Genomic DNA, 14,127 nt, shown 5'->3' on the forward strand with positions numbered 1-14,127 from the left:
GTGAGCTCTTGCTGGCAGCTTGCAAGAGCAGTGTTTGTAACATCTTCAATTAAACTACATTTGGCTAATTCTTGAAGACAGCTTTTATGATCTAGGCTAGGAAGGGCGTGACATGGTGGTTTTAGGAGTACAAGGGCCATTGGGAATGTTAATTAAATCCTGCTGAAAAGCCTTTCAGAAGTTGAATCCTGCAGCTGGAGACCTTGGATCTTTTATCACTGACTTGCAATGAGGGGCTTTCTAATAGTTCCTGCTGGTCTGATTAGGATTTTGTCAAATGCTTCCATTTCAAACGTCAGTTTCAAGGGTGTTATATGTGTGTTCTCAGATTGCTTTGGAGTCTAACTTAAAAGGATGAGTGTCATCCCTCCCTCTTGACATGTCTTTCTCAACACGTAAAAGTCATCTGTCTTCATCAAAGCCCTGTATGACTCCTTCCAGCAACTGAATCCTGTGTCCTACTTGTCTAAGTCAGGTGCTTTTGATGAAAGATGGGTTTGGTTGCCTTAATTCATCATCCTGTTTGGAAAATGTGGCTCTGAAATCTTACCTGTGCTGCACGTTTTCCTTCCGGATGGTTATTGCATTTGGTCCTTGTAAAATGGAATGTGGTTACCTTCCCAAAGTTAGGTGAAATCCGGTGTTAAATTCCTCTCCTTTCATGCTGTTGATGGTTGTTGTCAGCAAAACATTGCAGCCCAATAGTTTTGATGGCAAGAGTGGATTCAGATTGGATCTCTAGCACTGGCAATAGGGAAATCTCCTGTCACGTACTGCCCTGCGCCAGTGTCAGGTAACTTACATGGACTAATTGGAACTGAGATGAAAGTGGTTTTGCCTGCAGGTATTTACCTGAATGCCATAATTCTGAGGAGCTTGTGTCAGGCAGTTGTTAAAGCACACATGTAAATGATTTATGTTTGATACTGGAAAGCTTGTGTCTTTCAGAAATAAACTGGATAACAAAAGGAAACTTCTGCCCACTTGGGCAGCCACTTTGCATTTACTATGGCAGGCTTTTCCTCACCTGAAGCCTTGTGAAAGGTGTAGCACTGCACAGAATGGGGTGCAATTAACAGAACATACAAAAAATGGATGTGATCCTTCTGTAGGCATGGTAGCTGTGGAAAGGAGGCTGAGGGAAGTCTTGGGTTTCTCTTTTTCCACTGAGGAATACCCCTCTTTGAAAACAGAGCATTTGGAAAGCGTGACTGATGAGCTCTTTCTGCCTCACCTGCCTGCTTTCAGGCTCCCTGCAGCTGAAAGTGTTGCATTAAAATTTCCTTCTTTTGAGTTTAAACGTTGGTCTTTGGGGAAACATGTCGGGCAGATTCCCCTGAACTTTGTGCCCTCAGTGTCACATCTCAAACATGCTCTGTTTGGTCCTGTGACCAAAAGTTCAGTGAGGAGAGGTGCTTGCAGTCCTTCATCCAGTACTGAGAGCAAAAGAGACCAGCCACGCGTGGCAAAGGAATAAACACTTTCAGTTCAGGTCTGTGGGATGAATTTTATGTTGGCTGAAACAGTGGCAGACCTGCTGGTTCATTTCAAGAGTTTGAGGAGAGAAAAGCTGTAAGGAGGACTAAAAGTCCCCCATTTTTTTAAATGAGAGGAGAGGAGGAGTTTGGGATGTATGGAAGCAGTCAGCTTGGCTGCAGTTTCTGCTGGGTGAGCTGAGTAGGAGGGTAAATTGATAGGAAATTGTCAAGGAGATGTTTGTCAGACCATTCTAATTTTCTTTGTTTAAATGGTTTCATAGAAACCCAGAACTCCCCTTATTCTTTCCTCAGCCACTGCCATCTCCTTACACTCTTGTGAGGAAATAGGGAAGCGTGGCTTTAACGTAGGATGGCTATGAAAAGGGACGGGTAAGTGTTGAAAGAAGCAGCAAAGACAATGGCAATGAAGGCTGCTTTGTGTGGGGGTTTTGCTCTGGTGTGTCCTGAGTAAACTTCTGTCAATGCCTTTCACTCACAGCCTGGATGACAGTCAGCTCTATTTGTTAGAGTTTCACATGACTTAAAGCTGGAAGAGGAAGGACAAGGCCAGAGTTCAGAACTGGTCTGTGTTTTTGGAAGGATGAGAGGTTGGGAGGAGCCAAGTTAGTACACTGAGCCAGGAGTAATCAGCTACTCAGACGTTACATGGAGAAGAAGAGGCTGTAAGCAGTTCCTGAGATCAGAGTCTAGGGATAACAGTAGTAGGATTACAGATCAGTGTGCTAGGTTTTCTACCTAGTACTAGACTGGAAGTGCTAAGCCTAAAGAAAAATCCTTCTCTAGCCTTAAGTCCTCAAATACGTACAAGGCTTGGGAAAGGTGAACAGCCTGCTCTCCATGCCCACAGTGCCAAAAAGAAGTGTGCCAGTATAGACAGAAATCAAGCCTACTATGTACACCCTCCACCCCTAAAGGTAGAATCTTCCTGCACAAAATACACCCATTTTGTCCCAGATCATGCAGGATCGGTTAGCTGAACAATCAGTAGGTAGATGGAGTGGGAGAAAGGACTTGTTGACCCAATATAGAAGTTTATTAAGGTCTTGTATGTACAAAACCTTTCCTTGCTGAATCAGGGCTTAACAGAGTCTGAGCTCAGGTGGCTGCGTGTGGCTGCAGCCCGGCAGCACTTCCCCACAGTGCCCCTGCCTCCAAACTGAGCCTGTGGTCAAGTAGCAGGGTCTCAGTTCTAGTTCACCTTCCTTAGAGATGGATCACGGTTATTTACCAACCCTCTTACCTTTTCATCCACTGCTTTCTGTGCAGGAGCATGGTAGTGTCCGGAGTTGAAGCAGGCTATGCTGTGTCTTCACAGCTCTTGGCAAGAGCTTTTTTTTATGCTGCCTCTGAAACCTGGCTGGGAATCTGCTTCCCATTCTTCCTGACAGTCTCAATTCCCTTCTGTGCTGCTGCTTCTTGTGTGCGATCTTTCTTGACATCCTCTGCTCTACGCTCTGCAATAGTTCCATGGACACCTTGTTACTTGCAGGGTAAGACCAGGCTGATCCCATCCATTGGATTTGATCTGCTGTGGTGTGCACCAAAGCCAGATGAAGCAAACTAGAAGCTGGCCTCCTCTTTTCAAGGATTCCCTGGGCTTTATTTGAAAAGCCGGAGGATAAGGGTAGAGAAAAACAAAACTCAGGAGTGCATTTTGTTCTGGTAGGGGTCTGGAAAAGAAAAGTGTGGAAGCTTGGAAATGAAAGGGGGCAAGGTTGAGAGCTTGTGTAGAATGCTTCACCCTGAAAAACCCAGGACAGGAGAGCTGTAACTTAACTTTAAAGAACACCTTTAGGTGTCTGGAGTGGTAGAGATGATCCTTATGAACAGGCTGAAGTGTTTCCACGCTGTTCCTGACTCTTGTTTCTTCTCTGCTATTTGGTGTATTAGAGCCAAAAGTCAGGGAGTGTGACTGTAGAAACCAAAGGAACACAGCAGCACCTAGAAATTCTGTGGCTGGGTTTGGGTGCTGTTGGTGTGTATGTCTGGGGCTTTTTTCCTGTGCTTTTTTATCCTTAGGAAAGATGCAGTCTCAAGGATGTGCATACCAACATAGCAGGTCTCCAGCCTGAGACTGCTGCTGTCACTAGGGAAACTTCAGTCTTTCTATGCTTTATTCCCTTATTTCCTCTTTGGATTCTTGAAGGTAGAGGAATATTTGAATGACACAGCCAACAAAAGCAGAATTTATCTGTTGTTTCTTTCACACCAGCCCTCCTTATCTGGAAGTTTGGTGAATTCTGAGCAGCAAAGACAATAGCCAGGCTCTGTGCAGGAGGCAGGAGTCCCTCTCGGGGGGGAAGCTGAAGCCCCTTTGGTGACGAGAGGCTCTCTGTGCAGTCCAGCGATAGAGGCAATCCTATCGCTCCGTTAATGAAGGCTGTTTCAGAAGGTAAAGCTGATTTATAACATGCAAGCAATTGAAGAAGCTCAAATGCTACCAGGACAGACTTCGTTTACAAGGAAAGGTCTCCTTCGTGTTTGTGCTTTCTCTAAGAAACCAGGCTTCATAATTATTCTGTGACTTGCTGAAACGAATCTGATTATTAAATGCATGTTCCTCTTCAAGGTGGTCGTGCCATACTTCAGTGCTTCATTATTGACCTTACCGTGAAAGATGAAGTAGTTGGGAGAGGCGTATTTTTCTGACCCTTTCTGAAAGGTTCAGTGTGTGTGGAAGAAGCTTCATTTTGTGTTTGGGGGAATGCATTTTAACCCTTTTCGAACAATGCATTTCACAAGCGCTATGGGTTCGCCTTCAACTTCTTAAAGTGCCCAAAAGGAAAACCATGTTCTTAACCGGATCATGTATTGCTTACTGCCGGATCAGGTAGGAGAAGTGAAGCTGGTGGAATCTTCCTCCTGGTCTCAAACCAGCCTGGGGCTTCAAAAGGCAGTTTAAAAACATTCAGCCAAGTGGGATTTGAGTGTGATGCTGCAGTCTGAGAGTACATTGGTAGGCACAGTGCTTGCAAAATATGCTTTATGCATGAGGGTTGTCGCTTAGCTGTTGTGTCTATGGAAAATGAGGATTTTCTAGGCCCTGCAAACAGACCTTGTGAGTTTGGCTGTGTTGTTTGTAAGTGCTCCCTTTGGCACTTGCTTTGTATAAATAGAGGAGGAATCCTTGCAGCTCTGCATTGAAGTAGCTCCCTTCAAAAGCCCTATTAACCTTTTAGTCTGCTCACTGTCCTTTTTTGGTTTGCTGGCAGACAGCTGGTAGTAGCTCAGTTTGTATTGCCACGATGCTTTGTACATCCTGCTTCTAGTCCTAGTGGAGGAAAGACAGAGTTTGTCAGCGTACAGGTGGGAGTCTTGGTGTTAAAGACCCCATTTTCTCTCAACCTGACTTTACATTATCTGGAATACTTCTCTGGGCACATTGCTCTTCTTTCTGTCCTCTGTGGATGATTAAGTTGAGACAAGCCAAAGTGATACTGACACACAATCTTTCTGCCTGACCAAATACAGCAGATATACAGTAATTAAAACTCACTTCTGAATGCAAAGTAGATGTTAATTACAGAATTCCTTTGGGAATAGCTAAAATGGAAAAGTAATCATGCTTGTCCTGAGCTCCAGTGGATATAAAACACTGTTTTATGGCACTTGCAAGGTGTGTTGAGCTCAGAATTGGAAACACTTTTTGGGGTTGAATTATTCCTAATATTTCTTAATCTTCGTTATACAGAACAAGTGACTGGGCTGCTGTGATGTGGTACCCCCACCAGAAAAGGCCAAGCAAGGAGCCTTTATGTCGTTTGATATAGATCTGGTACTCAAGCACATATATTAGTTTGTGTGAGCTTCGATGAGGCAGACTGCTGGGTTGCTCAATGGATTGCTCAGGAGCTGCCATATGAGCAGCTGAATGTGTTAGAGATGAAAGCCTCTGTGAGTTTAAGAGTCCATTGGTGTATACAGCCAAAGCAGAAAATCCTGTCACATATAGATGAAGCTGTTTCCGGTATGTTCAGGAGACAGTGTTGCACATTATGAGATCCCCAAATGAGGATGTTGAAAAGCTGCAGAACACTAACCCCAACGTTGTGATCTGTGTTTTCCAGGCTCCCTCGTGAGAACCTTCACTCCTTTTTACTTCCTGGTGGAGCCGACGGACGTGCTGTCAGTGCGTGGAGCCTCTGTCATAATGAACTGCTCAGCTTATTGTGAAACTGCCCCAAAAATCGAATGGAAGAAAGATGGGACTTTCCTAAACCTGGTGTCAGATGACCGGCGCCAGTTGCTGCCAGATGGATCTTTATTAATAAACAGTGTGGTGCATTCCAAGCATAATAAACCTGATGAAGGATATTATCAATGTGTGGCAACTGTGGAAAGCCTGGGGACCATTGTCAGCAGGACAGCAAAGCTCACTGTAGCAGGTGAGGCTCTCCCTTCTTGTTAAGTACCATGAATAGCATGATAATGCTGGTGTATGCTCTGCCCATGCAAAAAGAGGCAGGTGCTTTCCAGGAAAGGAAAAGCTCCTTTTGTCAGTTATCAGTGAAACTGGGACTGGTTCTCTCGTTTTGGTAGCTGAAATTTGTCATGTGTTCTGTTCATCTAAGTGGTTTAATGCGTGGGTATTTCTCAGGAAATGCTGAAGATCAGGAAAACTGAGACGGGTGGATTAAAAAGAAGTGTCAGGAGCATGTAATCACAATCTAGATTTACTACAGCTTAGAAGGTTTAAAAAAGAACAGGGATAAATACCCTTAAAAATTACTTTCTCTGCCTGCTTTTAGGTTGACATTTATCTGCCCTCTGCCATGAAACATTTGGGAAGCTCCTAAAAGCTGGAATGTGTACAGTGTCTGAGGAACTGCAGGACTGGGGGAGGAAGGCAGCAGGAGTGCTCGGGGGTTGTAGTTTTCTGTTGAGTCTCAGGTGTGTGATACTCAACAGGAAGTCTGGAAAGTAACAAACCACTGTGTTATTAGAGCTTTCCTGACAGAGGCTGAGGAACCCAAGTCATCACCTCACCTTTGGGGTTTTGAGTGACCTTTAGACATGACTTGCTAATAGCATTCATTTAGGGGGTAGGAAGCAGCAGGTGACTGAAGTTTGCATATTAGAATAAAGACTATGATTTGGGAAGTGATCTGTGTTCAGAATGTTGTTTCCTTATGTCTCGGAGGTTGGCAGTGTCAGATTGTGTAGCTGGAAGAGACGTAGCATTAGTAAGAGTGAGACTTCAAAAACCAACTGGAAAAAAAAGGAAAACTAAGGCAGTGTAACTTGGAAAAAGCCTATGAAGCAATTTTCTTTTGTGTCTCTAATGATGTTTGCCAGCCTTTTTCAAACAGTGGGTTTTTTCTTTGCTTAATAAATGTCTGGAGGTAATGAATTCTTCCCGACTAGTGCTACAGCATCTCCCAGAGCTGCTGCTTGCTGTCATTTATATTCCAATGTTGTCTCGATTAAGTTAGCTTGCAGCATTGTTGTGGAACATCAGAAATGAAAAACTGGGGTTTTTATACCTTAGGAGTGACTTTAGGAGTCTCTGAATGAGAAATACATTTCTGAGTTTCTTGGCAATGAGGACAATAAAAACAGTTCTCAGGCAATTACCACCTTCTTCCGTTGCTGCTGCTGTGATTAATTGTGCTGTGTTCTACATGAGATCACTCAGCATCTTGCTTCTGTTACCATCCTGCTCTGCATGATCATTAGGTAAGGTTAATGGGGTTAAGAATGAAGGTAATCCAAAATGCCTTCAGAATTTCCAGTTCAGGTTTTTCTGTATTAATGTTGAAGACAGTATTTTAATTGATAGGTTTTAAAACAGTGGAGCTTTTTAGTATTAAAACCAGCAACAACATCAGTGCAATGCTGAATTTTGTTTTCACAATTTTCAGTAGAAACTTGAACATACCTAGTCTGACTAAAGCCAGTACAAATTTTTAGCATGTAAATTGTTGCCCCTTTATCTCATGTTGGCCTAATGGCAATATTAGAGGGTTATTGATGGATTCCATGCAATAAGAACTCTAATCTTTGTTGTTCAGAACTAGAGGAAGTGCTCTTGATGCATGTTCTGTGCTGCCTTGTGCCATCCTGTTTGGCCAGAAACTTGCCCAAGAGCATCCTCTGTCTGGAGGGTGCATAAGTTGTTCTGCTGCTCCAAAAGGCTTGTCAAATGGAGATAGGTGTAGCAGGATTTACTGACTGAGCCTAGTGCCAAGAGCCATGCAACACTACAGAGTTCAGCCCTGTAGCTGGGGGGAAGGGTGGCTTTAGTTGCTAAAGGCTTTGCAATAAGAGGGGGAGCGTTTAAATTCTGCTTTAATGATATTGCTTTTCCTGACCTCATTTGAATCCCTCAGTTCATCAGTTGCTTTTAATGTCTTCCCTTGCTCCTTGTTTTAATTGGGAGCTCTTAGGCTGTGGTACGTGTGGGGTTAGTTAGCATGGTGAGGTCCCTCCTTGGCCTTGAGATAACAGTGGGAGGCAGCTAATTCCCCTCTTAATTGAGCAGTGGTGTGTGAATTTGTATGGGGTGTGTGAATGCTGCACTGAAATGCACCTGATCTCTTAAAAAGGATATTAGAAAGTAGAGCTCACATCTTTTAATGGCTTCTTGACTTCACTGCCTGAAAATGCTCCGTTCTGGGGAGTAATGTAGGCCAGGGCAAAGGAAATCCAGTAAAAACTGCTCAGTCCAGTAAGGACTTTTTATATGTTATAGTTTGGATGTAAAATATGAGTGTTACAAAGTGTAGTTCATTCCTTGCCATGGGGTGACAGGAGTTGATAGCACAAAGTTTTGCGAGGTGACAGCAGGGCTTAGTCATCCTTTGTGTGCAAAAAGCAAACCAAACCATACACAATCTGTACTTGAGCATGGACTGTTCACACACTGACTGAATGCTTCATGTTAGAGAGCTACTTTCTTGGTTCCATGCTTCAATCTGTGTGTGTGACACGGTGCTGTAAATGTGTCAGGGCAGGGGAAGATTCATGGTGGTTGGGATTGGCTGGTTTGTTGTGCATCTGACATTGGGCTTTTAAAGAACCTTTTCCCTACATGATAGTAGATGAGAAGCCTTTACTTTGAGGGTGGTTTTGAGGTGTGGGAAGCAAAGTTTCTGTGGCAGCCAAGATTCCTACAGAAATGGATCTTTTCCTTCTTTAGCCTCATTTCTCACGTGATATAAAAAAACAAGTCAAGTTATGGTAGAGTATGTGAGCATGAAGAATGGTTTACATCAGTGCAGTTAGTCTGTAACTTCAAACTTGTGTGAGCTGCTGCTGGATAACATGCTGCTGTTAAAAGGGGTTTTCCTTGCCTTGAACCCAGACTATGACCCATCAGACTTGAGCGTCGGGGAGTGATGCAGTGTTGTGGGCATATAGTCCATATAATGTCGAGTGTTTTGTCATTCTTATGATGGATTTGAACTAGGGGAAGTCAAAGGAACTGCCTAATTTATGTAAAGCCACCACTTTTTAATCAGTGCCTTACTACAGTGTGTTTTAATTGGCTTTTGAAATGCAAATCTGTCTGCCATACTTAAGTGCTTGATAGATCTTAAGAAGGGGGAAGGGGTGGAATAGCTCTTACAAAACATGGATTAAAGAAAAGATTTACAAACTGTTGAGGAACTGTGTAATTCCTCTTGGAAAAAGGAATGTGTATGTGTTCTATGAAGAAGTGTGAAAAACATTCCTGGGATCTTTTTCCTCCAGTCACTATTTACTAGTACTTAGTAAAGCTTTCTTTTAAAGCTTTGTTTGAGAGAACAGATACATAAGGATCTAAAAGCTCGGAGGCATGACAGTGGCACTGAGTTTCTAATATTGGATCTACGTAGTCATTTAAAGACTGTCCAGTAAATTATTTTTCACCTCTGTGCCTTTTTCCCCCAGGTGAATCCATCTTCTTCCATTTACCTTTGCATTAGATATCTGGTTTGAGCTTTATATGTAACTTGTTTAGTTGTGTTGGTGTAGCAGTGTTGTATGTATTCAGGTATGTCTGAGCTTCATTAGCTCAAAAAGCACTTTGTTTTCCCATTACTCCCAGTAGTGAGGGTGACAGGCCTTGAGTTGTGCTTGAGCAGCGCTATTTACATGGTGTCAGTACATTAGATGCAGAGAATGAATTTGACTTGTGAAACCAGTCCAGATTTGAGTTGACTGGATTGCCTTTGTAAGGTTTATTTGCTTCTGGAATGGATCTAGCTTTGGGCTTCCAAGTTGGTGACTACAAGAGCTGTCTGTGTAACTATCACTGAAATTATAGGAGGCCTGGATGTGCAGCTACTGTGGTATTTAATGTGGCTTGGAGGAATCACTGAGTTATGGGCCAGGAGATGCTGATGTCTAATTTTGCTTCTGTTGCAGGCTCATTATATGGCCTCAGGAACATCTCTGTACTTCACCTTTGTCTCAGTGGGCTAATAAAGATTTTCTTCCCAATAAATTTAGAGTATTACCTTTTATCTGAGATGCTGTAAATGAGTATGCTGAGAGAAGACCATGTAGAAAGAAGTAATTCTGGATCTATTACAGTTTCTGGATGATATGCAGCAGCTGAAGTTGTGGCCAAGAAATGGTGATCTGGGATGTTCCCTGAGCACGGCTGGTGGGAGAGCAGAGGCCTGGATGGATGTGTTGTTGCAGTTAAAGCTAAAGCTCTGCAAAGCACATCATCGAAGAGGTGTCTCATGGTGGGAGCATTTTATTCCTTACCATCCTCTGTGCGTCTCTGCCATTCCTGAAGGGTAAGAGAGAAGGGGCTGAGAGGAACACTATGTGCATGTAGCAGCTCCTCAGAGATAGGGGAGAAATAACAGCACATTTTATACTCAGTGTTGCAGATTGCCTTTACGAGTGAGAGGATTAAAAAATCTTGATCTGATCTTCATGAATAAAGAACTGTCTGTACCTTGGAGTTGGAAAAACCTAAGAGCACAGACACTCGAGTGGAGGGTGCTGAAGAGCACTTCAGCAGTAAAAGTGCCATAGGCCATAAATTTTCCTTGCAGAGATCCATTTTCCATGGAAAAAGCATCTGCATTTTTCATAAATTGGCTTAGATCAAAGTGCATTCCTTGTCAATGGCAGGGAAATGGGAAGGGTGGTTTAACACCCCTGCGGTTTGTACAGCCTCTGTCAGCTGTTACTGAAAGTGTGAGAGTTTAGACATTTAAGATAATGAATGCTCTACTTTTATTTGCCATTCTAAACTCTTACAATCCACCTTTGTCCAGTTAAAGTAGGAATAAAAATCTGTGGGAGCCATGGGACTGATCTATGTTAGTACTGGACTGAAAGCAAAGGTCCAAATTCAGGACTACTACAGCTATTTTCAGTGTAAGGATAGGGAAGTGAGCTTGTAGACTTTCATTTACTTGTTTGGGGTTTTGACAGTAGCTGCATAACTTTGGCAGATGGGATCTGAAGTGGTTGAAGTGATTTATGATCTAGAGCGCTTCACTTCCTGGGTATGCAACCTGCAAAGGTTTGCCCTGTCATTCTTCCTTTCCAACCCAAACAAATGCCAAACCAGAATGGATTTTACTCTGATCTTGAATTACTCTCACGTGGTGTGGAGAGTTGGGGCACAATTTTACTTCCAGAATTAGGTTGGATTTAATCCTTTTTAGGGGCTGTGGCAGGAGAGGAATTGGAATTGCTCATGAGTGAAATGATTTGTTAAAAATGATAATAACCAAACTAAATCAGGGTCATTTCATGCATGAACTGAAAATGTTGGAGAGATGGATCAGCAGGGTATCAGGTAGTAACTTCTCTAGATTTGGGAGGAGGAAGTGTTGGTTCTGATCCAGGATCTGTTCCCTTCCCTGCGGCAACAGGTTAGTCTCCCTTACTCTGGTGGTGCACGTGCCAGGAGTTGCTTCCTATAATTCCTGATTTCAAGTCCTTGTCTATCCAGTTAATTTATCTGCTGCTTAGTGCTGTGTTCTCTCCACCAGCTCATAGGATTGCAGTTTGTTGTTATGATTTACTATTGGACAGCTTCCTCCTGCATCCAGAGCAGAGAGCTGTGCCCTTTGTCAGCAGCTGAACTGGTTGTTCTAACCCTGGATGAGAGCCCGTGGCAGCAGAGTCCTACACTTCATTGATGCCTATAGTTATAGCCTACGTGAAGAGATTTTGTTTGCTGATTGAATGATACTAAACCCACTGTTTTAAATAAAAGAATGTTTCTTAAGCTTTTGTTTTTCAAGTTTATTATACCTACTATTGAATAAAACCAGCTACTCTGACTAATACTGTCTCTGGCTCAATTGTGTGGGTCAGTGAGCTAAGGCTTATCTGTGCTCACTGGAGGACAAGGAGACCTCTCTTGTAGCTACAGGAGAGGGGGCACAAGTAGATCTGTAACTCTTGTGCCTGAGCTTTCTGCTTTAGGCACAAGTCAGTATTACTGGTCAGAACCCAAGCTAGGGTCTGTTGTCTAGAGTGGAGTTACTGGTTAGTGCAGTGAGAGGTCCCTTGGCAAGCCCAGTCAGAAAAGAGGGGCAGAATGATTATGAATCCATTCCTATGATGAGTAAGTGTGGGAAAAGAATCCAGGTTGGTGAAACCTCGGCTGTCTGTGACCAGTTGTCCCAATTAGGTGTGGTGGAAATCTCCCTTCTTGCAGTGATAGCTTGTATAGGATGCTTGTGGCAGCTGATCTTGATTCCTGCACACCCAGTGCAGAAGTGCTTCAATCCTGTGGTCATCCATGAAGATTTTCCTAATTCGGCATCATCTTGGGTGCAATGTTCCACATGATTATAAACCAAAAAGATGAGGTTTTATCAGTCTGCCAGTTTGCAACTTAAATTGTTGCATCTTGTATTTAGCAAAGCAAATATCCTTTGTGTGTTGGTTAATGGATAGAGTTGTCTTTATGTTAATGTGCTTGAAAAAGAATATAAACTTACTGTAAATCATCCAAAATGAAAGCTCTTTGCAGTATGCATTTAAATGTTGACCTTTGGTTTGAAAGCATGGGAGGCAGTGTAGTTAATCTCTAGAGAAGCATCAGTTCTGTGAGAGGGAGCTTCAGTGCCAAATCTCTAAGATCACTTGTGTTTATAGTAGTTGATGGGTGATTCTCGATGGTGATAGAGAAGTAGCAAGTGAGAGCATGCTGATGATGCCTTCAGCACCCCCAAACAGGAAGGGAGGCTGCACTTGGTTTAGATCAGCTTCCTTGTTTGTTAATGTTGTCATTCAAATATGTATTTTTTTTCCTTATTTATGCTCTGCACGTCAGCAGCAGCAATCCCTTTTTTGTAATTCTGTGTGACAGGTTTTCACATAGATTGCTGACTGAATCCCAAACTGTCAGGAGGGTGATGGGTGCAGCCTGCATTCTTCACTCGCTGTATTTTCCAGTGTGGGATTCAATGAGACATTTCAGCTTAGTGTAGAAGTGGAGGCTCTCAATGCATCAGCTTAATAATTGCATTTTGGACATGATAAGAACTTGTACTATCACACCTAGCCCAACGAAGGGTGACACAGGCGCAGCATCCTGGCAGGAGTGTGTGTGAGATTCATTCTTCCTTTTTTCACAACAAAAATCCAAGAGGAACTTTAAATGACACATAATTTATGCCCCATCCCTGGCAGTGCTTAAGGCCAGGTTGGACAAGGGCTTGGAGCAAGCTGCTCTAATGGAAGGTGTCCCTGCTCGTGGCAGGGGTTGGAGCTGGATGAGCTTTTAAGGTCCCTTCAACTCAAACCCTTCTGTAAGTCTGTGATACTGAAAAGGAAACAAAATGGAGAAAATATTTTAAAAAGGTAAAATTAAGTTATGAAGCTTGCTGTGATTGGTGTCAGTGAGGTTAGTTCAAGGTAACAGACTTAAAAGCATAGGGTAAGTCTCATCATTCATGTAAGTACATTAGAAATAATGTTAAAAATTACTTAATAAGCCCTTGCAACTCCTTATTTGCATATAGAAACACCTATTTTTGGAGGAGGATGGGGAAATGTCTCTTGATAATTCATAGGTTGCTGTAAAGAGCTTGCTTTTCCTCTAATAAATTCTGAAGTCACGTTCCTGGGTTAGATGCACCATCAGTCTGCTCTTGTATGACCATTCTTAGATGAAACACATTAAAGCAAAGAAGGGCTTTGTTATGGAGAGACTTTTAAACCCCTATTTCTGATGTGATGAGCTGAACTCCCAGCACCTGCCCATGATCCATGGTCAGTGGTGTGCTCATCCACACCTTGGCTGGGTTTTTGCAGGTCCCTTTGAGACAACTACTGTTTTGTCACAGTGTTTGCTCCTTACATCCTCCTTGGTTTTGTCCTTTCTGCTGTGCTTCCTTGTATCTAGGTGTCATCTTTTCAGCTATATGTTTGCATCTGTAGAAGTTCTCTCCTCTTTGTATTTATGTCTCCTCCTAAACCAGCCTTTGAGCACTCTGTTTTTGAGGGGTTTCTTTGCTGTTCTTGGATTTGGAGTACTTCTCTGTGAAATAGGTTGTTTCCTATCTGTAAATGCGTGTTGTCAGGTACCAGCTGTCTTTGTCACTGCCTGTAGAGTTGCCTGCAAAAGTTTTAGTGATCTCTCCTTTCTTTCAGCTTCATGATAAATTTATCATGACAGTCCCCTCTGTACATTAATCTTCTTTGAATAGCTTGTTCACAT

General features: G+C 42.9%; 1 protein-coding gene across 12 annotated transcripts in view; it reads left to right on the forward strand.

Moving 5' to 3' along the window:
- The window catches only part of NEO1 (neogenin 1), a 186,144-nt gene that overhangs the window by 54,475 nt on the left and 117,542 nt on the right, over positions 1-14,127 (forward strand). For all 12 annotated transcript variants that reach the window (XM_061349925.1, XM_061349928.1, XM_061349932.1 and 9 more), the window contains exon 2: positions 5,567-5,884. In XM_061349925.1, the coding sequence (XP_061205909.1) occupies positions 5,567-5,884 (318 nt within the window). The remainder of the gene's footprint in view (positions 1-5,566; positions 5,885-14,127) is intronic.

Source organism: Neopsephotus bourkii, unplaced genomic scaffold (assembly GCF_033783945.1).
Source record: "Neopsephotus bourkii isolate Nb327-2 ecotype Australia unplaced genomic scaffold, CSIRO-AGI_Nbou_v1 NB_463, whole genome shotgun sequence".
NCBI lineage: Eukaryota > Metazoa > Chordata > Aves > Psittaciformes > Psittacidae > Neopsephotus > Neopsephotus bourkii.